The 21,150-nt window shown below is 62.1% G+C and overlaps 5 protein-coding genes across 13 annotated transcripts; all 5 read right to left on the bottom strand.

Annotated features, from left to right (window-relative positions):
- Positions 1 to 101: 101 nt before the first annotated feature.
- FGF11 (fibroblast growth factor 11) lies at positions 102 to 6,632 on the bottom strand. Of its 3 annotated transcripts, none has more exons than XM_003996171.6 (5): positions 5,289 to 6,632; positions 3,524 to 3,634; positions 3,214 to 3,317; positions 2,226 to 2,424; positions 102 to 1,942 (listed from the first exon to the last, which is right to left on the bottom strand). In XM_003996171.6, exons 1-5 carry the CDS (start codon positions 5,479 to 5,481, stop codon positions 1,872 to 1,874), a joined length of 678 nt encoding a protein of 225 aa, XP_003996220.1. In that variant the 5' UTR covers positions 5,482 to 6,632; the 3' UTR covers positions 102 to 1,871. The 3 variants fall into 3 exon arrangements, with proteins under 3 accessions (XP_003996220.1, XP_006939818.1, XP_019672656.1); XM_006939756.5 differs by having other exon boundaries at positions 3,524 to 3,590; positions 5,335 to 6,632; XM_019817097.3 differs by lacking the exon at positions 3,524 to 3,634.
- An 876-nt stretch (positions 6,633 to 7,508) lies between these two features.
- Positions 7,509 to 11,490, bottom strand: TMEM102 (transmembrane protein 102). Its single transcript, XM_045044434.1, is given in 3 exon segments — positions 7,509 to 8,841; positions 8,968 to 9,159; positions 9,162 to 11,490. Coding segments are annotated over 3 exon segments (1,530 nt in total). The 5' UTR covers positions 9,181 to 11,490; the 3' UTR covers positions 7,509 to 7,522.
- Positions 11,491 to 11,644: 154 nt separating this feature from the next.
- Positions 11,645 to 15,549, bottom strand: SPEM3 (SPEM family member 3). The gene is made up of 3 exons (XM_019817096.3): positions 15,336 to 15,549; positions 15,156 to 15,213; positions 11,645 to 15,055 (listed from the first exon to the last, which is right to left on the bottom strand). Exons 1-3 carry the CDS (start codon positions 15,471 to 15,473, stop codon positions 11,658 to 11,660), a joined length of 3,594 nt encoding a protein of 1,197 aa, XP_019672655.3. The 5' UTR covers positions 15,474 to 15,549; the 3' UTR covers positions 11,645 to 11,657.
- Positions 15,550 to 16,170: 621 nt separating this feature from the next.
- SPEM2 (SPEM family member 2) lies at positions 16,171 to 19,674 on the bottom strand. Of its 5 annotated transcripts, none has more exons than XM_019817093.2 (4): positions 18,062 to 19,674; positions 17,836 to 17,947; positions 17,682 to 17,739; positions 16,171 to 17,392 (listed from the first exon to the last, which is right to left on the bottom strand). In XM_019817093.2, the coding sequence occupies exons 1-4, from the start codon at positions 18,095 to 18,097 to the stop codon at positions 16,243 to 16,245; spliced, it is 1,356 nt and encodes a 451-aa protein (XP_019672652.1). In that variant the 5' UTR covers positions 18,098 to 19,674; the 3' UTR covers positions 16,171 to 16,242. The 5 variants fall into 5 exon arrangements, with proteins under 5 accessions (XP_019672652.1, XP_019672653.1, XP_019672651.1 ...); XM_019817094.2 differs by having other exon boundaries at positions 16,171 to 17,254; XM_019817092.2 differs by lacking the exon at positions 17,682 to 17,739 and having other exon boundaries at positions 16,171 to 17,540.
- Positions 19,675 to 19,823: 149 nt separating this feature from the next.
- SPEM1 (spermatid maturation 1) lies at positions 19,824 to 21,149 on the bottom strand. Of its 3 annotated transcripts, none has more exons than XM_011288861.4 (3): positions 20,934 to 21,149; positions 20,779 to 20,836; positions 19,824 to 20,570 (listed from the first exon to the last, which is right to left on the bottom strand). In XM_011288861.4, the coding sequence occupies exons 1-3, from the start codon at positions 21,075 to 21,077 to the stop codon at positions 19,852 to 19,854; spliced, it is 921 nt and encodes a 306-aa protein (XP_011287163.1). In that variant the 5' UTR covers positions 21,078 to 21,149; the 3' UTR covers positions 19,824 to 19,851. The 3 variants fall into 3 exon arrangements, with proteins under 3 accessions (XP_011287163.1, XP_019672654.1, XP_023100472.1); XM_019817095.3 differs by having other exon boundaries at positions 20,943 to 21,149; XM_023244704.2 differs by having other exon boundaries at positions 19,824 to 20,595; positions 20,934 to 21,018.
- Between the last annotated feature and the right edge of the window lies 1 nt (position 21,150).

Below are 21,150 nucleotides of genomic sequence, written 5' to 3'. Positions count from 1 at the left end.
TGGGGGGCAGCCGCCAGCCCACCCGCCCCGCCCCTGGGACTTGGTCCCGCCCCAAGCAACTGCCAATGCCCGCCACCCACAGATGACAGACAACGTGTAAATCGTTGTACAAATCGTCTTTAATTGAGAAAGCATGGAGTGGAGACCCTGTCCCCTGGGAGCAGAGCCAGGAGACGGGTGGAGCCTGAGCGGGGTCTGTGTGGGTGAGGGGAATATGCGCCCCTCTTGCAACAAGCCAGAAATAGAGCCTGAGGAAAAGTGACCAGCCTCTGAGCCCCAGCCCCTCCCTTTAGGGCCCTCTCCTCTACCCTGCCCAGGTCTGAGGCTACTCAGAGTGTCCCTCCTAGTCACTGGTGGCTTCCTGGTCTTTTCCAGGCCTGCCCCAAGCTCTCCACGCTTTTTTGGGAAAATCTAGTCAGGCCCTCTTTGGGTACCTAAAACTTAGCTGAGGTTATAAGCTGTAAGTTAAGCAAGTTCTAGTCAGTTAGAAGCTCTGGGGGTATATGAGGTCTAGAGCCCCGAGAGGCCCTCGCCCTCCTTGGCCTGATTTGTAGGGGAGTGGGGTGGAACTTATTGCTGAACTGGGGTCTCTGCACTGGGGGATCAAGGTTGTGTCCCTCCTCTTATCCTTTTTATTCTAGACTCATTACCCTAAAGACCTCAGCTTTAAAGGGGACCTGGGAGGAATTCCTGCTGAGGTAGCTAAGTGTTCATGTCCCCCCCCCAACCCAAGCACAGCCGAAACATGCCATGGTTGTGGCCCCCTGCCCATCCCAACCTCCCTACTATGAGCCAAGGATTCCTGCCCAAACTCCTCTGCCCTTCCTCAGACTCTGTTTCCCCGGCGGGACCCCAGCTGAGTTGCAGGAGCTAGAAACTGCATGTATAAATAAGGTTAGCATTCATTCTAGAGGAAGAATCAGATTTTTAGAAAACCTAGGAAAAACAAGAAGTGTTTCTTGATTCACCAAGAAACGCATTACTAGAGAAGGTAGGAGTATGGGTCTAGAGCTTCCTCTATATGAGCATTAATATGGCTATTCAGGCCTCGTTTCCATCCTGGAGGAAAGGGCTGAGTCCTGGTCTACGTCCTAGAGCCGAGATTCAGGAGGAAGTATGGCTCCATATGTGTCTAGAACACCACGCTCTAGCAGTGGGTGTCTTTGGGATAAGAAAGTTAAAACTGTGGTGTTCTGGGACCGGTCCTAGTTCAGGCCAAGGCCAGCAGCTGGACAGGGCTCATACCCAGCCCCTCTCTACCTGGAAACCAGGGGGTCCATCTGGGTCAAGGACAGAAGCCTGATGGATCCAGAACAGAGCCTGGCAGCATGCCAGCATTCCAGCCCAGAGCCTGAGTGCAAAAAGGGCCCTGGCTAGGGTGCCTGGTGTTCCAGAACCTGTCCAGAACAAGGCAGAAGGTGGAGGAGGGAAAAAAGGAAACTGATCCTGAGCTCCAGTAGACCTATAAATCTATGGTTCAGTGGCAATGAAAAGGGCATAGGGCTCCAGGAACTGGCTGAGCCCCGGGGTGGGGAATATTTATGTCCTGGTTCTGTCATTTTGGGAACCCGGGCGCCTTCTTGGGAAAAGGCTTTGCGGGGCTGTGAGTGTGGAAGGAAAGAAGGGATCAGCCAGGACCACTGTCAGCCTCCCCCTCTCTATACTCCCAGGCCCGAGGAGCAGGGAAGCCTGGGGAGTCACAACCAGCCCCTTGGCTCCCTCAGGATCGAGCACCTGGTGGGACCTGGCTGCTCAGGGCATGAGTGTGGCGGCACGGGTGGGGGCGGGGCCGGGAGCAGGGCTGGGAGACAGGCTGTGGCTGTGGCTGGCTCCGTGCAAGTGCCAGGAGCCTCCAGTCCACGGACTACATTTCAGGGGGCAGGGGGACTGGAAGGGGAGGTCTCAGGGACACTGTGGAGAGATGGCTCCCGGTACATGGCCACTGTGAAGGGAAGAGAGAGGAGCAGGAAGGAGAATTAGGCACGGAGAGACGTGGGAAGTATCAGCTTTGAAAGGGCTCCCATCCCCTACACCCGTCCTCTGGGAATCCCAACCCACAGGAGAAGGGCTCCCCAAAGTCCCGGGGGCCAGGGGCCGGAGCCTTCCTGGTTTGAGCCCTCATAACAGGTGTCCTCTTTAGTACCTTAGCTGTGTGTCACTCAATGTTCACATCGAGGCCAGCACCCTCCCCCCGACGTCCTTTCCTTGAGTCCATCCATACTCACCTTCCAGGAGCTTGGGCACAAAGTGGGCCGCTGCCTTGGTCTTCTTGACTCGATTTCCCTTCATGACTCGGCCCTCCTTGTCCAGGCCCAGGTACCAGGCCCGGCCAGAGCGGCGCTGGCGATAGAGAGCAGAGGCGTACAGGACGTAGTAATTCTCGAAGACGCATTCCTTAAAGCGACACTCAGCTGTGAAATGCGGCTGACAAGACAAAGAGCCAGAAAGGCACACAGAGACAGAGACGAAAAGACTTATCACTGGACAGAAGGGAGCCCCGAGAAGAAGCAGCCAGGGGGCGCCTGGGTGGCTCGGTCGGTTGAGCGTCCCGCTTCGGCTCAGGTCATGATCTCACAGCTCGAGATTTCCAGCCCTGCGTTGGGCTCTGTGCAGACAGCTCGGAGCCTGGAGCCTGCTTTGGATTCTGCGTCTCCCTCTCTCTCTCTCTCTCTCTGCCCCTCCCCTGCTCTCTCTCTCTAAAATAAATAAACTTAAAAAAAAAAAAAAAAAAAAGAACCAGTCAGGATACAACCCCTGCGTTTTGGGCTGGAGGGCCGACTTCTTACTCCGTGTAGAAACTAGGAGAAAGGGGGAACGAGGGAGCATCTGGTCAGCGCCCACCCCCCCCACCGAGGAGGTGGGGGTGGGGCCCGGAATAAGAAGATACCTGCTCTCTACTCTCCTTCCAGCCTCTCTTGCCAGCCCCTCTCCGGGCTGAGTCTGGCGAAGTTCAGTAACCATGAAATCTGGAGGGAGTAGGATGTGCAGGAGTTCCAAAAGGCCGGAAGAGTTGGCCAAAGAGCCTGGTGGTTCTTGGGGGGCTACGCAGGCAGCGGGGATGGGGGGGACCCTAGCGGAGGTGCTCTGCGGTGGGCAATAACAGCACATCGGCAAGAGCTGGAGGGAGAGGGAGTCCTAGCGGTAGGTAAGGCTGTAGCTGGGGAGCCCTGGCAGGGGCGGCGATCCCCTGGCCACTCGGCCTCAGTGTCTCACCGAGCTGTAGAGCAGCCCCTCGGCGTTCATGGCCATGTAGTGACCCAGCTTGGCACTCTGGATGGTGACCACACGGAGCCCCACGGGGATCAGGTTGAAGTGGGCTGGGGGTGGAGAGAGGGGGCATCAGTGTCCCGAGCCTCAGACCCCCATCCTGGCTCCCCTGCTTCCCTTGGTGGTGGTGGTGGTGGGAGGGGGGGTGTCAAAGAGCCAGACGGAGAATGACAGCACTTGAAGCAGGCACAGGATGGCCACCTCCTAGCCCCGCTCTCCCCTCCCCTCCCCCCCAGCAGCTGGCTTCCTCTCTCACTGAAAGAGCTGGTGTCCTCTGGGGTGCCCTGGATGGTCCCGTCAGGATTCGCCTGGAGGTAGAAACCCTGGCGGCAGAACAATTTGGTGACGATGCCTTTGAGCTGAGGCTCTGGAGAGAGAGACATTCATCTTTGAAAATGACATCTCTGTTCCCAGAAACATTCCTACACTTGGCGGGATCAGAGGAGAGAACCAGGGGAGAATGGAGGGGAGGACGCAGGTCCCAGGGCCCCAGCCCTCAGCCCCTCTAAGCACGCTCTCAGCCACCTCTCTTTGACTCGGGAGGAAGCTGGGGGGTGGGGCCCTTCTGCTTCCTCTAACCCCCAGCTTTCTGTTTAATTTATTGAAATTTATTTAAATGGCTTAATTCCTACCCTACAGCTCAACCACCAGTGGGGGAGGGGAGAAGAGTTGGAAAAGGAAGGGGAGATCCATCCAAAGGCAGAGGGCGGAGGGCGCCAGGCTGGACCGCCGAAGGGGCAGTGTGCTTGCGGCCGTGGGGGGCGGCCAGGTGACCACGGGGTAGGGGCGCCCCCTCGGGAGTGGGGGTGGGGCTGGGGCTGACGCTGACTCAGCACCTGCTGCTGCGGCTGCCGCTCGCTTGGCGCGGGCCTTGCCTTGGCCCAGTGCCGGCCTGTCTGACACTGACCCATCTGTCTGTCTGTCTGTCTGTCTGTCAGTCTGCTGGCTCGCGGGGGGCCCAGCCCTCCCCGAGGCTCAGCCTCTCCCTTTCAGCCAGGTAACCCGCCTGAGGTGGGGGACGTGCGGTACCAAAGCGAGGAAACCGGAGAAGGGGGCCGGGGAGCTGGCGAGGCAGGCTGAGTCACGTGGGGGCCGGGTCCCACTCAGAGGGTGGGCTGCGGACTGTACCAAGCGGAGGGCCGGCGGCGGGGGGAGGAGGGCACGAGGGGGCTGCCCCTGGGGGAGCTGGGAGCCGGCGGGAGCGGGGCCAGAGGGCCTCCTGCCAGCCGCGCCTGGACGGGGACCACGCGCTAACCCTCACAACTCTCCTTCCCCCGTCGCTTGCGCTCGGCCGACTTCCCTGTACCCCCTTGTAGGTGGTACGACCCCCCAGTCTCCCAGCGGGTCTCCAGCCCTATACTGGGTCGGAGCTGCTCGCGCCGGAGGGTCCCCCGATCGTGTGGGAGCCCCCTTCGGAGTCGCGTAGGGGGTAATGGGGGGGGTGGCCGGCTCCCCTCTCGAAGCGCAGGTCACAGAGGCGGGCGCACAGAGGGGCGGGCTGGCGAGGTAGCTGCAAGGACACCCGGGGGAGAGCTGGGGAGATTGGCGCCGCGCCAGGCAGGCTCGGCCAGCGGGAACCGAGCCAAGGCGTGGAGGGGCGGGAGAACCGGGGCGGGGGCGGGGCTGCCAGAGCTGCAGAAACCCTCGGGGTGACCCAGGCGTCCGGAACCCCCAGGCCCCTGCGCTCGGGATTGAAAGAATCGCGAGAGCCGGCACGTAGGCGGCGGACGGTGGGGGTGGGGACTCCTGTGTTGGGGGGGAGGAGTGGGGGGCCGAGCCGGAGCCGCGAGGCTTCGGAGCGCCAGACCTAGCCCCTCAAGCCTTCCCCTTGCCCTCGACAGCAAGGAGACTCGGGGGTATGGGCAAAAGAGAAGGGAAACTGAGGCACGATCTGGCAGGAACTGTGTCGTCCTGGCCCACCCCACCTCTCACTTTCGGGGAGCCCCCCTCAGTCGGGCCCCATCCTTCGGCGTCCCTGGCCTCAACCTCCCAGACCCGGAGACCCCGCTCCAGCCACTCACCAGGGCCGCGGTCCGGCCGCGCGGGCCGCCCCCCGCACAGTCGCACCTTGGACAGAAGGATGACGAGCTGCTTCTGGCAAAGGGACTTGGTGCCGCGGGGACACACGCGCCGCTGCGCCGACACCGGCCGGCTGCCCCCGGGCTCGCGGACCTCCCGCTTCTGCCGGATCAGGCTACTGGCCAGCGCCGCCATGGCGCCCCGGGAGGAGACACCCCCAAACCGGCAGGCGCCCCCAGCGCGCTCACCGGGGCATGCTCTTGACGCTGGGGTCCCAACTCACCGCCCCACCCACTGGAGCTGAGGATAAGCCCCAGGGCCCCTGCCCCCCGCCGCCCCTCGGCCGCCAGCTCCCACCCTTGGGCCCCGTGCTAGCCCCACTGGACCCAGCAGCCTATGTATCTCTGTTGACCCCACCCTGGACTTTTGCCCCCTACTGAAAACTACCCCCTTTCCCTGTTCTCCGGTGTCCCTGTCCCCTCTTCCCTTATCCCAAAGTCAAGACCCTCAAAATTTCCAAGATGTGGTTGCAATACCCCCAAGCACCTTTCCACCCTATTTTGGGGACCCGCACTCCTGCCAAACCCACCCTTGTAATCTAAAGGGTGTGGGTCCTTAGCTTTGACTCATCCCTACTGGGGCACTGCCAATGTCAGGGAGGAACCCAACCTTGGTGTCTTTGCCACCTTCTAAGTGGGTCCCCACTTTTTTCCCCTGAAGTCCCCAAAACTATGTCTGGGAAAGCCCAGGCTGTCCCCCGCTCAGCGATTAGGGGTTCCCCGACCCTGTCTCTGGGCAATACCTTTTTTTCACATGGTTCCCAGCTGCTGAACCCCCTTCCTCACCTTGTTACCCCCCACTCCTTTTGAAGTCACCTCCAAATCCACCCTTCCTAGTGGGTTCACCAGGTAGGTGGTTGTCTGGAGGGCCTCTGTCACCTCGCCACAAGGAGCATCCGTTGTTTCCCGCTTCCCCCCCCCCCACCCCCGGGTTGCCCCTTAATTTCCTCGGGGACAGCTGGTGCTTGTTTAGATCCCACGCCCTCCAATCCAACCAGCCCCCCGAGAGGCGTGCACCCACGTTATCACCAGTCCCCGAATGTGAACAGGCTCCCTACAAGTCAGGGCGCCTCAGAGCTTTCTGCGACAGGGCTTCCCCGGGACAGCCTATAGCACCCTCTTCCTTCCCCGACGCCCCTCAACCTGTCCTGTCTTGTTGATCCGGCGACGGGTGGCTCTGGCTCTGGTTCCAGGCTCCTCCCTCCCTGTCCCTCGCGAGCGGAGCCTCCCTCCACGCCGGGCTAGGCGCCCCGGACCCCCAGGAAGGAGGGAGGGTGTCTCCGCAGAGCGCCCTGGTCCGGCGAAGTCAGAGCCCCGGGCCTGGCGGCTGGACCCAGCAGAGCGGCGGCGGCGGCGGCGGCGGCAGCGGCAGTGGGGAGCTGAGGCAGCGGCGGCGACAGCGGCTCCCCCTCCTCCGAGAGCCGGCCCGGGGGCGGGGCAGGGGGCGGAGACGCCGGGAAGGAGGAGGGGGGGGTGAAGCCGGGCGGGAGGAACCCCGGGGTTCCTCGGAGGCAGGGAGTGGGGACGGTCTCAGAGGCAGGCGGAGCCGAGGCAAGGCCGCACGTCTTGGGGTTCAGAGGAGGAGGGGCAAGGAGGCGACTCCACTGAGCGGATCCCTGGATGGGAGGAGAGGTTGGGCTTAAGATGGATGGAATGGCGGACGCTGGGAGAATGGAGAAGGGGACCCTACTGCCCCGGATGGGAGAGCAGAACTGAAGGGGGAAAGTGGGGGAGAGTAGGTAGAGGTGGTGGTGAGGTCTAGCCTGGGGCCGAATCCGGCCTTCTTAATCTCCGATTTTGTGTGAGCCAGATTGGTCAGTCCCTGGTCTCCGTGCCTTCTTTCTGCGTTTTGTCAGCAATATGCCCCCCTCCCCCTTCCCTATTGACTCCTAAGAGAAAAGACCATAAGAATTGGGGAAGATGGTTGCCTGAGGAAGCACCGGGCGGGGAGGGGTGCTGGCCACAGATCTGGGGAGCAGAGAGGCCAGAAGTGGGACGACCACAGGTCAGGGCCCGGGGACGGGGCAGGAGGGTGGGGAACGACCCGCGAGGAAGCCTTCTAGACTGATCTTCGGGCCCAGGACGCTCAGCCTGCCTTCCAGGCGAGGGGCCGGCGGCCCCCCACCACACCCCGCCAGCCAACAGAAGCACTTTCCACGCGGGTAGGAGCAGCGTCTTTAATGGGCCCCGCCTCCCACGCCAGCTAAGCCGCCCCCCTTGCGCGCAGCCTTGGCCTCCTCCACCGCGGCGCGCAGGGCGCGGGCAGGGTCCCCGCGGAGCCCGGCCAACGCCCCGAGCAGCCCAGCGGCGCCATCCCCCGCACGGAGCTTTCGGCCGCTCAGGAAATAGTGGGGCAGCGTCCCGGCCTCGAGCACACGGCCCAGCTCATCCAGCAGCCCGAGGCAGCAGGCGCCCGCGTTCTCCGGCCGCGCGAGATAGAGCGCGGGCAGCCGCTCGCACGCCCAGTAGAGCAACGTCCGCAGGAGGTAGGGCGCCGCGGCCCGGGTCCCGGCCACCAGCGGGCGCAGCAGCGCCTGGGCCGCCGCGTGCGCTTGCAGCAGCGGAGCGGGTATGCGCGCCTTGAGCGCCAGCTCCTGGCGGGCGAAGCAGAGCTGCCAGCCGGAGGCGCCTGGCTGCTCGCTGTGGCCGCCAGGCACCAGGTAGAAGGATGACGACTCGGAGGCCAGCGGGCCGGCCCACGAGTGGCTCCGAGCGCCCTCGGGCCAGCCGGCCACCGACACCACGGGAATCAGGTCGAAGAGCAGGAGGTGGCGCGGGGGCTCCGGCGTAGCCAGGAGGACGGTGGTGAATCCCGCGTGGCGGGCTGCGTGAACCAAGCGCGGGGCACCCGGGACCGGGCACAGGGACTCGGCGACCGCGGCCAGTGAGGCAAAGAACCACGCGGCCACCTGGGCGGGGCAAAGTGTGGGCCATGCCTCCCACCCCTCCGTCTGCTGCAGGCCTGGGCTAACGACGGCTGCTTTCGTGACGTCACCATTCAGGTTTTCCAGCGGGGTGGGAAAGCCAAGATCCATGATGCCTTGCCCAGGCGGCTCTTGCCCCGAAACGTTAGGAGGTGATTTTTCCAAAGCCACGTTTGGATCAGCCTCAGTGACAGAACCGTGCGGCTGGTCCACGGAGCTTTGCTGGCTCTTGGGACTTCCTTCACTTTCGGTTCGGTGGGTGGAATCACGTCCTCCTGGGACTGGAGGTCCTAGGCAATCCTGCCATGCCTCCCGGACCGAGGTTCCGCGTATGCGCTCTGGGAGGCACAGCCACGCGTAAGAGGAGTCCACGTCCAGTCGCAGCTCCTGCCCGGTGCCGTCTAGCGAAAACACGGGCACTAGGAGTGTAAAGCCGGCGTCGTAATGAGGTCCCCGGACGTAGGGACCTAAGGGTGCAGGTCCCAGATCCAGGGAGCCCTCGCGAATCCCGCCACGAAGCAGCAAGAGCTCCGCTTGGGGAGGAAAGCGGGGATCCCGGCGGTGAATAAGACCTACAAGAAAAGACAGGATCGGGAGGGCACGACCCAAAGCCGGGCCAGGCCGGGGCGGGGCGGGGTGGGACTGGACGGGGCAGGACTGAGAGCTGCGAGCACCCGAAGGCAGGGAGAGTTACTTACCCAGCAAAGAGAAGACAAAGTCCTTGGCCCGGAGGAGGTCTGGCCCCGGCTTGGGCGCGTCACTCCAGCTTTCCTGCACACCCAGCTCCTGGATCAGCTGGGTTAGTTCCTGCAGCTGCGCCCCAGAGCAAAAGTCGATGTCCGTGAGCGGCCGGGCGGGGGCTGGGGGCGGCGGGCCCCACCAGGGCGCACTCCCCAGACCGCGGAAGCCATGCAGCTCAATCGTTTGGGGCTAGGGGAAAACACGGACGGGAGGAAGCTTAGACGGGCCGTTCCTTTGCTGCCAAAAAGTCGCCCGCGTTCTTCTCGCTTCCCCAGGCGGAGCGAGCCCAAGCACAGTTCGTCAATGGGTCTGCAGATGGAGGGCTCTAAATTTAGTCTTGAAAACGAACCAGTAAATACCTCCTCCGGCGTTGCCCTTTTCTCACACGCTGGTCCCCGCCCCCGTGGAGCGGCTCACCTGACTCAGCAGGTAAAAAGTAGCCGTTAGGCCCCTCCTGCGGGATGAAATAGTCTCCGCCGCCGCCCCTTGTCTACCTCCACTCACCTATTTGGGAAGGGAAGAGGCTTGTGGCCTGCGGCTTCCCTCTCAGGGGCAGCTGCAAGGGCTGGGAAGGGAACGGATGGAAAGGTTCAACAGGTGTCTTCTTCCTGTAGCTCCTAGGGCCACGCCCCCCATGGCGACCACGCCCCCTTCTGGCGGCCGGCCTGGTGGTTCCGGGCCGGCCTCGCCTCCAGCCAGAGCTCAGTCACTCTTCCCTCTGCTGAGATCTCGCGCTGTCCTGGGGGTTGTAGTTTGTCTTCCGAGCTACCAGGGCGTTGGGGCCACGCCCCCACATCCTTTCCTGTTCCGCTGAAGTAGTGCCTGATGGAAGTTGTAGTTTCTATGGAGATCAACTGTTCGTGACTTTCGAGCCCAGGTCAGCCAGGCACAAAAAGATCCCGTGGGGTTGGGACAGAGGATGGATCTGAACAGCAGATAATAGTGGGGGACACACCCCAGAGCCCGGGGAGAAATAGGGGTCTCCGGATCCCTTGTGTGAGTGGAGGAGCCCTAATCGCTTAGACCTAGGAGGGTTCGCCCATGCGATCCTAACCGCATTTTATTTTATTTTTTAAGTTTATTTTGAGAGAGAGAGAATCCCAAGCATTGTCGGTGAAGACCCCTCAATATGGGGCCGGAACTCACAAACCTCGAGATCGTGACCTGAGTGGACTGGCGTGCTTAGCCGACTGAGCTACCCAGGTGCCCCCCATAACTGCATTTTAGAGAAGAGACTGCAGCCTACGAAGGTTGCCCATGATAGAGCTGAGCCAGAGGGGTGTTGGAAAGCGGCTCACAGCTGGGTGGGGAGGCATCTCTTTGGAGTCAGGGGTAAGCAAGAACACACAGGAGGTGACCCAGGAATACACATCTGGCTCAGGGAAGGGACCTGCATATTAATGATGCCCACCTCAGACACGAGTGAGGGCAGGGAAAAAAAAAAAACCACTTTGACATCTGCCAGCTCGTGTATGTACATGGAAGAGTTATCAGGACCAAAAAATCAAGTCCAGAGGAAAATCCCAGCTGGGCTGGGGCAGGGCAAGGGGAAATTATCAAGAGAAAAAATGGCTTTCAGTTACCACGGCTATCAGAGGCACAGCTTAAGTCGGGGATGAGACTAGGAGCCAGAACGAGAAGACAGAGCCACAGGAAACCAGGGACAGGCTCACAGCTCAGAGCGACCCATGGCTGGACCAGGTGCCCTCCCCTCTCCTCCCACCCTGGGGACTGGGTCTGAAGTGAGATAAGCCTGAGTCAATGGCAAGAGAATGAAGCAGAGACACCGAGAAAAATTATAGTGGCCCGTGGAGGGGACCTCTCAGAATCCAGAGCTCAATTTGGGGAGCCCAGAAATCAGGGGTTCCCAGTCATTGACAAAGAGAACCCTTCTCCCTCGGCCACCTCGAGCCCCAAAACACAGCCCAGAACTGGGGAGGCAGGTTCCCATATATCTGGCTGTGACCCAAGAGACTTGATTGAGAAAACTGAGGGCGAGGCTCTATCTCACAGTTTTGGGGTGATCAGGCAAAGGGTACCCCTACACCTTCCCTCCTCCCCAGAGGGTGACCTCTCAGTCACACTAAAAACAACGAAGTTCTCCGGGTTCTGTGGGAGCTTTGACGATGGTGGGTTTGGGCGACGAGGGAAAGGAAAAGTTTCGCTAAACTCTAAATAAAGCACTGCCGTCCATCAGGATTTTCTGCGACGATGGAAATGTTCTGAATCTGTGCCGTCCAATATAGTAGCCACCCGTGCCTATTGGGCCCTTGAAATGTAGATGCTGAGACTGAGGAACAGGATTTTACTCTTTTTGTTTTTGTTTTGCTTTCATTTTTTTAAAGTGGGGGGCTTGAACTCATGAGCCCGAGATCAAGAATTACGCGCCCCACCTAACTGTGCCAGGCGCCCCTGAAGTTTGTTTACTTTTCGTTAAATTACGTTTTAATCGCCATATGTGGCCAGTGGCTACTGTATCGGACAATGCAGCTCGAGGGCCTTGGGGACAATGGGTTTCGCTACGTGGCAATGCAGGAGCAGGGACAAGGCTAGCGCCAGTCTTCCTGAGGCCCCGTGGCTGGCCAGCGTCGGGAATGGGGCTGGGGTGGATGTCCTCAACCAACCACAGAACGCTTCTCTTGTCTCTTTATTCCCAATGCACCTTTGTCCCCTCTTTTTCCAGGGTCCTCACCACACACTGGTGTCCCCACTCCCTGATGGTCTCCGGTGAGTTGCTGGGTGCCTCTTGGCGAACGCGCCTGGGAGACAGAGCTTCGCACTTGTCCCTGCCCAGCTGTCTTTGGCGGGCGTCAAAGACCACGTGCCCTACCCGGGTGCCCGACCCAGGACAGTAGGGCTTCCAGTTGTTTGGGGGAGGCATAGACTTCTGGCGATAGTTCTGGCAGGCTGAAGGGATGGTGCCCACAGGACGATACACCCAGTCTTGGCTGCCTGCTCGCCGGGGGGATGGCTGCAGCTCGATCAACACGGGTACCTCTGAGAAGGTGTGCAGGTCACTGTAGACCACCTGGGGTTTGGAGGAGTAGGAGTTCTGACTCAGTGGAACAGAAATCCATGATAGGTGCTGCTCTGGACCCTCCTTCCGAGGAGCCTCCTCGGGTACAAATGACTTTGTCATTTGTGTTGTCTTTGGGGTCTGAGGTAGGCCCGAGACCTGGACAGTGTCAGTACCTAGGACAAGGCCTGGGTTCTTGTGGTGGTGGGGACTTGGGGTAAGGCACGAATCCTTGCAGAGGCCCGATCCCCCAGTAAGGCCTTGAGTCCTGGGGAGGCCATGGTCTTGGGTAAGGGCTGGGCCCTTGTGGGGGCCAGGATCTTGATTGATTCCTGGGTACTTGTGGAAGTTAGGGTCTTGGGTGCGTTCTGGGCTCCTGTGAATTCCAACATCTTGTATATGGCCGCATCTCCTTTCGACTTCAGTGGCTTGTGTAAGGCCTGGATTCTTATGGAGATCAGAATCTTGAGTAAGGCCTACGCTTCTGTAGACTCCAGAATCTTGGGGAAGACCTGGGTTCTTGTAGTCTCCTGAGTCTTGGGTAAGGCCTGAGCCCTTATGAAGGCCAGAGGTTTGGACCAAGCCTGGGCTTTTGTTGACTCCAGAGTCTTGGGCAAGGTATGGGCTCTTACGTGGGCAAGAATCTTGGGGAAGGTCTAGACTCCTAGAGACTCCCGACTCGTTGGCATTACCTGTACTCTTATAACCTCCAGAATCTTGAGAAGGGCCTGGGCTGTTATGGAGACCAGTTGTTTGGGAGCAATCTTGACTTTTATAGAGTATAGTCTCTTGGTTTTGTTCTAGATTCCTATAGACTCCAGAGTTTTGCCTAAAGCCTGAGCTCCTCTGAATGTCAGAAGTTTGGGGAAATGGTGTGTTTTGGTGGAGGTCAGAAGGTTGGGTGAGACATGGGCTCCTAGAGATACTTCCATCTTGAATAGGACCTAGATTCTTCTGGGGGCCAGACTCTTGGGTAAGGACTAGATTCTTGGGAAGTCCAGAGTCTTGGGAAGGGCTTGGACTCTTGTAAAGATAGGGGTCTTGGGGAAGGCCTGGGGGCTTGTTCAGGCCAAGATCTTGAACAAGGCCTGGGTTCTTGTAGGGGCCTGGATTTGGGGCAAGGCCTGGGTTCCTAGGAACTCTTGAGTCTCTTGAAAGGTTTGGAGTCCTTTGGAGGTCAGAGTTTTGGTTGAGGCCCGGACTCTCGTGAAGTTCAGGGGCCTGGGGTTGGATTGGGGGTTGGAACGTCTCGGAGAGCTGGGGAGGGATGGGAAACTGGGAAGAGTGGGTGGATGGAGAAGACTTGGAGGTTGGGGGATTTTGATGGTTGGAGAGTTGACGGAGGACAAAGGATTTGGGAGGCATAAGAGGCAGAGATAGAGTGCATGGTGGAGGAATAGTGCCCAGCACACTCTGGCCACCGGTTGGAGAATGAATGCAAGGTTGTGAAGGTATGGCATCCTTGGAGTAGACCACGCACTTGGGGTAGACTGGAGTCTGGGAGTCTGTGTGTTTCCTCTCAGAGCTGCAAGGGTGGAAGCTGCAGTAAGGGAAGGTCTTGGGCTGTAGGAACTTGTCTTTGGCGTCATTTGAGATCTTCCATTCCATATTCCCCAACTCCAGGTAACCCAGTATGGACCCTGCGGAGGGCTTGGCACTGTCCCCACTATGTGGCTTCGGTGTTTGCTCCGCTGCACCAGAACTGCCCAGACCCTGCCCCTCTTGGGCCCTGGGGAGGGTGCCCAAGTCCTTTCTGGAATACCCAGAGTTCTGGGGCGGGCACACGTGGCATAAGTTCTGCTTTGCCCTGCGGGCATCGTAGACCACCTGGCCAGTGGAGAGGCCTTGGCTGAAGGCAGTCGGGGTAGAGGGAATAGGAGTTAGGATGGGGGTAGGTATGGTGGCAGAGACAGAGATAGGAATAGGGACAGGAGCGGTAGTCAGGGTCATGACCAGAGCTGAGGTTGGGACAGAGATTGAGCCAGGGGCTGGGGTAGCAGTTGGGGGAGGCACTGGGGCAGAGGCGGGAGCAGGGAGCAGGGTGTGAGGGGTGGGCGTATAGGTCACACGAGCATGGGCCGGAGGGAAGGCTGGGGCATGGGCTATTGTGTGCCCGGGACTGTGACCCAGGGAATGGGCTGAGGGGTGCTCAGGGTCATGGGCCTGGGCAGCAGTGTGCTGGGTGTGCTCAGGGGTGAGGCCTGGGGGATGTGGAGGGGCCTGGGCTGAGGCATGCTCGGGGGCAGGGGCTGGGGAGAGGATCTGGGCTTGGGGGTCGGGGTGCTCAGGAGTGAGGGCCGGGGAGGAGGGCTGGGCCTGGAGGGGGTTGTGCTCAGGGGTGTGGGCTGGGGGGTAGATCTGGGTCTGGGCCTGGGCCTGGAGGGGGTTGTGCTCAGGGGTGTGGGCTGGGGGGGAGATCTGGGTCTGGGCCTGGGCCTGGAGGGGGTTGTGCTCAGGGGTGCGGGCTGGGGGGGAGATCTGGGTCTGGGCCTGGGCCTGGAGGGGGTTGTGCTCAGGGGTGTGGGCTGGCGGGGAGATCTGGGCCGGGGCCTGGGCCTGGAGGGGGTTGTGCTCAGGGGTGTGGGCTGGCGGGGAGATCTGGGCCGGGGCCGGGGCCTGGGCCGAGTCGTTCTCTGGGGTCTTAGTCTCGGTCTCGGGCAAGTGGAGAGGAGCCATGTCTGCCTTGCTCATCCTGGGGAACTGGGAAGGTGTCTCGTGCCTGGAGAGGAAGGGCGCCCGGGCCTCTGAGGCTGTGACCTGAGGGGCCTCCCCGGCTCCCATCACCCCTTCCTTCCACAGTCCCCATGGCGCGTCCACAGGACCCCCTGCGTGTCCACCCCGAGGCGGCATCCAGCGGCACCCGGAGGCCTTCTCGTCTTTTGTGTCTACTCTCCAGGAGTCCAGGTGGTCGGAGCGCCCCGGCAGGAAGCGACGATGGTAGCCGGAAGAGACTCTCGAGCACAGGTTCTTGGGGTCCTCGGAGCAGCACGCGCACGTGGGACGGTTGCCCACGCCTCTGGCTTGCTTGTCTGCAGGGAAATCGGGATGGGACGAGGCCCGGCTTCCTGAGGGGCCCGAGAAAGGGGGACAGGCCCACATCCCCTTGAGGCCACGCTGGGGCCCGCTCACCTTTGGGGAAGAGGTGACGGAAGAGGAGCCGCAGGTTGCTCTTCAGATGCCTCCAGAGCTGGGGGACGCGGGGAAAGGGGGAGTCCGGAAGCGCGGTGAGCCCCGAAGGCCCGCTGCCCTCCCGCCTCGGCCCCTTTGAGGCCCCCGCCCCCCGCCCCTGGTGCCCAGCCCTGCCCTGACCAGAGTCACCACGTTGATCCCCACGTTGAGCAAGATGAAGCTGCCCAGAATCAGAAGAATTGAGTCTCCGAGGTCCTGGCACTTCCTGGGGTGGGTGCCAGAGCACCCCGGCGCTCCGGGGTGGGCTCGCTGTCCCATGGCCGGGGGTCCCAGGACTGCCTGGGCCCCCTGGCCCCCACATACTCGCTCGGAGCCAGGCTCCTCTGGCGGGGGAGGGGGAGAAGGACTGGGTCATAATGGGGCCGGGCGGCTGGGGTCACAATGAGGGAGGGCCGGGGACAGTGTGCCCTGGTAACTAGGTCACCTGAGCCCGGACGGTCAGGTGGGGCCTGGAAGCCGGCGTGCCTGCCCCGCGGCCCTGGCTGGGTCCCCCACTGCCCGCTGCCTCACTCCATCAAACACGCACATTCCATCCCCTTGGCGGCTCCTGAGGCCGGGGAGACCTTGGCCTCAGAGCCCTGGGGAAGGCCCGGCTGGACCCCAGAGCCCTGGCATGCTTCCTGCCCTTTGCTGGGCCGTGGTCCCGGCTCTGCCCACACGTGGAACCCACGGGTCTGGAATCTGACCTCACGGTCTCGCGTGGGGCTGTGCCTCTGAGCCCACTTTGGGATCAGGGTGACAGGGACCCAGCGTAGGTGCTCAGGGACCCGTGGTTTGGAGTCTGCCGCTGCAAGATGTCCTTAGTGCATGGCACTGGACGGGGGGGGGGGGGGGGGGACGGGGGGGTGGCCGCCGCCGAGAAGGGGACACTGGCTTCTCGTGTCAGGAAGCCAAGAGCAGGGCCCCGGGCTGGCAGGAGGAGGGGGCGATTCCAAGCCACAGAACATCACAGCGCTTCCTGGACTTGGTTGCTCTTTATTCCTCTCTCCACGCCCCCCGCCCCCCCACCGCCCGTGTTCCCCGCCGGTCAGTGGAGTTTCCCGTTCCGGCTCCTGTGCAGGGAGGGCCTGGAGGCCGAGGTGCAGGGGGGCGGCAGGGAGCTGGCCCGCGCTCTGCTCTCCTGGACCTGCCGCTTCAGCTCCAGGCTGTCGTATACCTGGTAGCTGCCATTGGCCCCCGGGGTCCGGCTGAGTGGCCTGAAGGTGGGCTGAGCTGGGGGCGGCTCGGGAGCCTGGACTTCGGGCAGGGGCTGGGAGGAGCGGGGCAGCAGGGCTGAGCCGGGAGCCGGGGCCCGTTGGTGGGAGGTCTCGCCCAGCACGGTGAGGGATGCGGTGGTCAGAGGGTGCCGGGCGGGCGTTGCCTCGGTGCATTCGCCCGTCCGGCGCCGAACCTCGTGGGGGTCCCGGGCGCCGTAGCCCAAGTGCCCCGTGGATGGGTGGGGGCTGCGGTTGGACTGGCTGTGAGCGTGGCCAGGGAGGCTCTGCCGGTGGGCCTGGGGGGAGCAGGGCTCCCGGGCCTCGGGCCGGGACCCCCGGGGCACCAGGGCACAGGGTGGTCCGGAGCCCTCCAGACGCCGCCGCCGCTGATCCCGGGAGTCATGGAGTAGCTGGGCCCCTGAGGGGTAAGGGCTGTGTCCCGCGGGGACCCGGGAGGGGCCGGGGGGCGGCCGGCGGACGGGTGGTGGAGACGGGGTCCGCTGCTCAGCCTCTAGATTGCCCCAGATTCGGGACTGGGGGCAGTGGGGCCCGTAGGACTGCAGCCTCAGCTCCGACTTGGCCTCCACGCGCTTGGGCATGCGGCGCAGCTCAGGTGACAGGTACAGAGAAGGTGGTGGCAGGCTGGCCAGGATCCCACCCTGGCGGCCCCACAGCCCCAAGTTGGAGGGCAGGCCCACCGGCTGGTAGAGCCCTCCGCAGCCCCGCCGTGGGTACTTGGGGTGCGGGAAGGATAGGTCATCCTCCTCTAGGCAGGAGTCTAGGTTGTCCTCATCGAAGGAGGGCACTGGCCGCAGCTGTGACATCTTGCGGTTGTGACAGTGACTGTGGAAGACAGAGCGGTTGGGGGGGAAATGCCTATGGTTCCTCAGTCCCCACTGGTGGCTGCAGGGGCGGTGGTGGCCGGGGTGCCGGCCACGGCGGTGGCTGCAGCGGCGGTGGCGGCGACAGCTGCAGCGGGGGCTGCGGAGACAGCGGTAGGAGGAAGAGCGATGGCAGGTGGGCCGGGCCATCTTCACTTCTACAGGGTCCAGGGCACAGTGGATGTGAACGTCTTGGGTCTTGGCCGGGGCATCTTTGGGGGAACCTTCGGAAGCCTGGAGGATTTCATCTGGGGGCGACGAGAGTCCGTGAGGACAGGGTGAATGTCAGAAGAGCTCGGGGTTGGGAACAGTGTGGCCTGGGTTTCTAGGGTGGTGACGGTGGCATCGGGGGGAGGGGTGTCCCCTACCTCTCTTGCTGCCATACTCACTTTTCAGATGAATCCAATGGATCATCTTGTCTAAGGCATTCTGGAGTCCATGCCACATCTGGGGTACGGTGGGGTGGGAGTGAAGACCACGCCCGCCCCCAGCCCTCTCCACCCCGGGGGGGACGGGGTGGCCCACGGCCGTGCCGTCACTGACCGCAGTTACCACGTTGATCCCAATGTTGACAAGAATGACAAGACCCAGCAGCAGGAGCAGTAAGTCGTTGGCACCCTGGGGAGCTTCTTGGTATGGACTGCAGGACCCCAGGCTGTCATAATAGAGCTGGTTTTCCATGGTGGGGGGGTCCTAGGGCCACCTGGGCCACCGCGCCCCCCCCCGCCCCGCCCACACTGTGCTCATGCCAGGACCTGGGGACACCTACCAGCTGGTGAGGCTGTTGGGTCACAATGAGGCACATGGCAGGGGAGTCACAATGAGCATCTGGCAGCTCCTTTATCCACTCGGCTTGCTCTTTATATGGCCGTCTCTGACCTTGGCTGCGACCTGATGGGAGTCCAGTCCCCAGATACCCCAGAGCTCCCTTTGTCTGTCTCCATAGGGCTTTGCTTAAGTCAACATCTGATTGCGGTTTTGCAAAATATGGTAGCTGTGGTTACAAGACAGTCTTCATAGGGACCGAATCAGCCAGAAAGGATTTCCTCCAGTGCATTGTTCTTTCGAGACCTTAGGGCAGCTTAGTAGCCTGATGGAACGCTCCACCCGCGCCCACTTGGGGCCAGCAGCTAAGGTGACAGCGAGAGTCCCCTCTAGGGTTGCAGTTTTCTCTCCCTGTCCTGCCAGTGGCTGCAGCCATAGGCGTGGTGGTCACTGAACCCAGCGACTGCTTCGCTTCAGAGCAAGACTGACCACCGCCTTGCCGGGGTCGCTCCGCCAGGGACCACCGCCAACCGTGGTCTCTCCCCTTCCTAACCAACTGCCCTCGCACTGGCCCATCCCTCCAAGTTGAAACACTGTTGGCTCCCACCTGAAGAAAAAACTCATGAAATACACAAAGCACCGCTCGGATGTAATTGTCCATGTGCCAAAAGGAGTCTTCTTTTAAACCAGGTTTGTCGCTGGGGGTCCGTGCAAGTGGTGCCCCAGGGACCTCTAGTCTTTTGTTGGCTTGAGGAACAACTCAGCAAAAAAGGAAGAGCCGACGGGCAGGGCGTTTCCCCTCCAGCCTCCAAACGCCTAGTAGGGACATACTCACTGAAGGGAATCAGCTTAAAGCAGGCTGATTCACAAAGGGCCTTCCAGGACTCCACCTGCTCCGGAAGGTGAGGTCCAAGCTGCTTCCGCCTGGGCGCCTGCCCTCACGTGGCTTCCCTTCCCTAAGGTCGTGCCTGTGCACGTGTACGCGGGTGCATGCCTGTGACCCCAACTGTCTAGGAGTGGGGTAGGGCCTGGGTTTCCCTGCTCTCTGTGGATGGAATATTCTGATGAGTTCACACGGCAAGCTGAGGAAGGTGGGAGATTCTGCTGGGCCAGGCTGACTCGGTGGCCGTGAAATCTACCCGCGGGAGCAGTGCCCGGAGCCTCAGGGGCCGTGAGGTTGATCCCTGGTGTCTGTGTGACCGCGAATAAGTCCCTTATCCTCCCTGAGCCTCGCTCGCCTCATTGTGACAGGCAGGTGCTAATCAGAGGAGCGAAGTCACAGAGAATGTCCCCAGGATTTCATCCTCTGCTCTGAGCCTGCTCTGGGGTACGAGAACCTCAGGTCCCGACCGGGAAATTCTGAAGGCCTGGATCTCTCGGTCGGCCGGCCACCCTCCAAGAAACCAGAGCTTAAGAGGCAACCACACCGCGCCCTGTGGCTGCAGCCTACCTCTGGCGGAAACCAGGCTGCTCGAGGGCTAGGGCCATGGGGCTGGGGTCCCCCTCTAGTGCAGGTCTGCCTGAGGATCCGGGGAGGGATTTGGGGGGCCTGCTCTGGGCACAAAGGGAAACAGGGGAGCTACAGGTGGGAACGTTGGAAGGAAGAAAGAGCTGCGGGCAGGGCCCAGGGCAGCCAAGAGGTGGATGAGGGTCCTTAGGGCTCTCTAGGCCCTGTTGCCAGGGAGAGCGTTGTCTTAGCGACCAGGGCTTTTGGGTGCCGTGGGGGCCCTGGCACCCCCCTCCCCCCCACACCATCACAAACCACCTCCTCTCTTCCTTTTATTTGTCTCCCGGTCACCTCTCTGCCAGGGAACGGTATACCCAGTCCTTGCCCGTCCCTTCGGCATTGCTGGACTTGGAGATCAGCGGGTAGCAGTGGGACAGGGCCTCCACCTCGCGGGTCAGCTCCCGGAGGCGCCGCCTCACTTCTCGGGCGTCATACAATACGCGGCGCGAGGAGGGGCGCCCGGGGAGGTCGGGGACGATTGCGGGGCCCCGGGCAGGGGGCGGGGCCGGAGGGGCAGGGGCGCCCTGCTCCTGCTCGGCCTGGGCCCCGGCCCCTGCGCCCGCGCCCGCCCCACAGTTGTCGTGGCTCAGGGCCTTTGGGCTCGGGGGTGGGGGGTTCACCGGGTACACGTAGGCCTCCAGGCCCAGCTCCGACGGCATCTCTCCTTTGAGGGGCTTTCCTTCTACGGTCTGCTGGAAGCGAATGGTGTGGGGAGCCCAGAGCCCCTGGGTGGATCGGAAGGTTTCCCAGTCTGCGCAGTGATCCCAGTTGTGGGAGCAGACTGCTGGGTGCCGATGTGGGGGCTTCTCCTCGTCGTCGGTGTCGGGGGCCCAGGCGACCGGGTGGTGCCCCCGGCGCCTCGAGGAGCCCCTGTGGCGATGGCGGCGAGTGGGTGGGGGGGTCACGGTCATTTTCACGGGGTCCATGGTGCATCGAAGGTGGACCGCAGGGGCGCTCTGTTTCAGAGGCTGGGTCTGCTTCTCAGGTGAGGATGGCTTAGAAGCTTCTGTGGATCGAGGGGAGGCGAGAGGCTGGGGGGGGGGGGGGAGGCTGGTTCCTCCAGGGATGGGGAGGGCAGGGTGCGGGGTGGGAGGAGAGGGGGCACCGCCGTGGGGTCTGAGAGGGGAGAGCTGGAGGGGAAGGGGCCGGCTCTGGGTCAGGCCTGGAGACCCCTGGGTCCTGCCTCTCCTATGCCCCCAGCAGCCTCCGCTTACCTTTCTCATAAACGACATGGAACACCCGATGTAAGAAGGCGCGGAGTCTGCGCCAGAGCTAGGCGATGGAGAACACAATGACCCCAGGCAGGCCCCAGCCACCAGGCCCTCCCCCAGCCCTCCTGCCGTCCCCCTCCCGCCAGAACCGCCCTGACCAGCGTCACCATATTGATGCCAATGTTAATGCAGATGATGAGACCCAGCAGCAACAGGATGGAGTTGCCCAGGTCCTGACAGCTGTTGGTGCTGGAGCTGGGATATGAGGCCCACCCAGGCCGTGGCCGCTCAGCCATGGCCATGGGGGTCCCTGGGGCCACCGGGGCCCCTAGGCCCCCAGCCCACTGTGCCCACAGCGTCTGCCCGCCCGCCCGC

The sequence above is a fragment of the Felis catus genome, chromosome E1 (assembly GCF_018350175.1).
Source record: "Felis catus isolate Fca126 chromosome E1, F.catus_Fca126_mat1.0, whole genome shotgun sequence".
NCBI classification, from domain to species: domain Eukaryota; kingdom Metazoa; phylum Chordata; class Mammalia; order Carnivora; family Felidae; genus Felis; species Felis catus.
The sequence above is the reverse complement of the archived record's forward strand: the minus strand, read 5'-3'. Positions and strand labels throughout refer to the sequence as shown.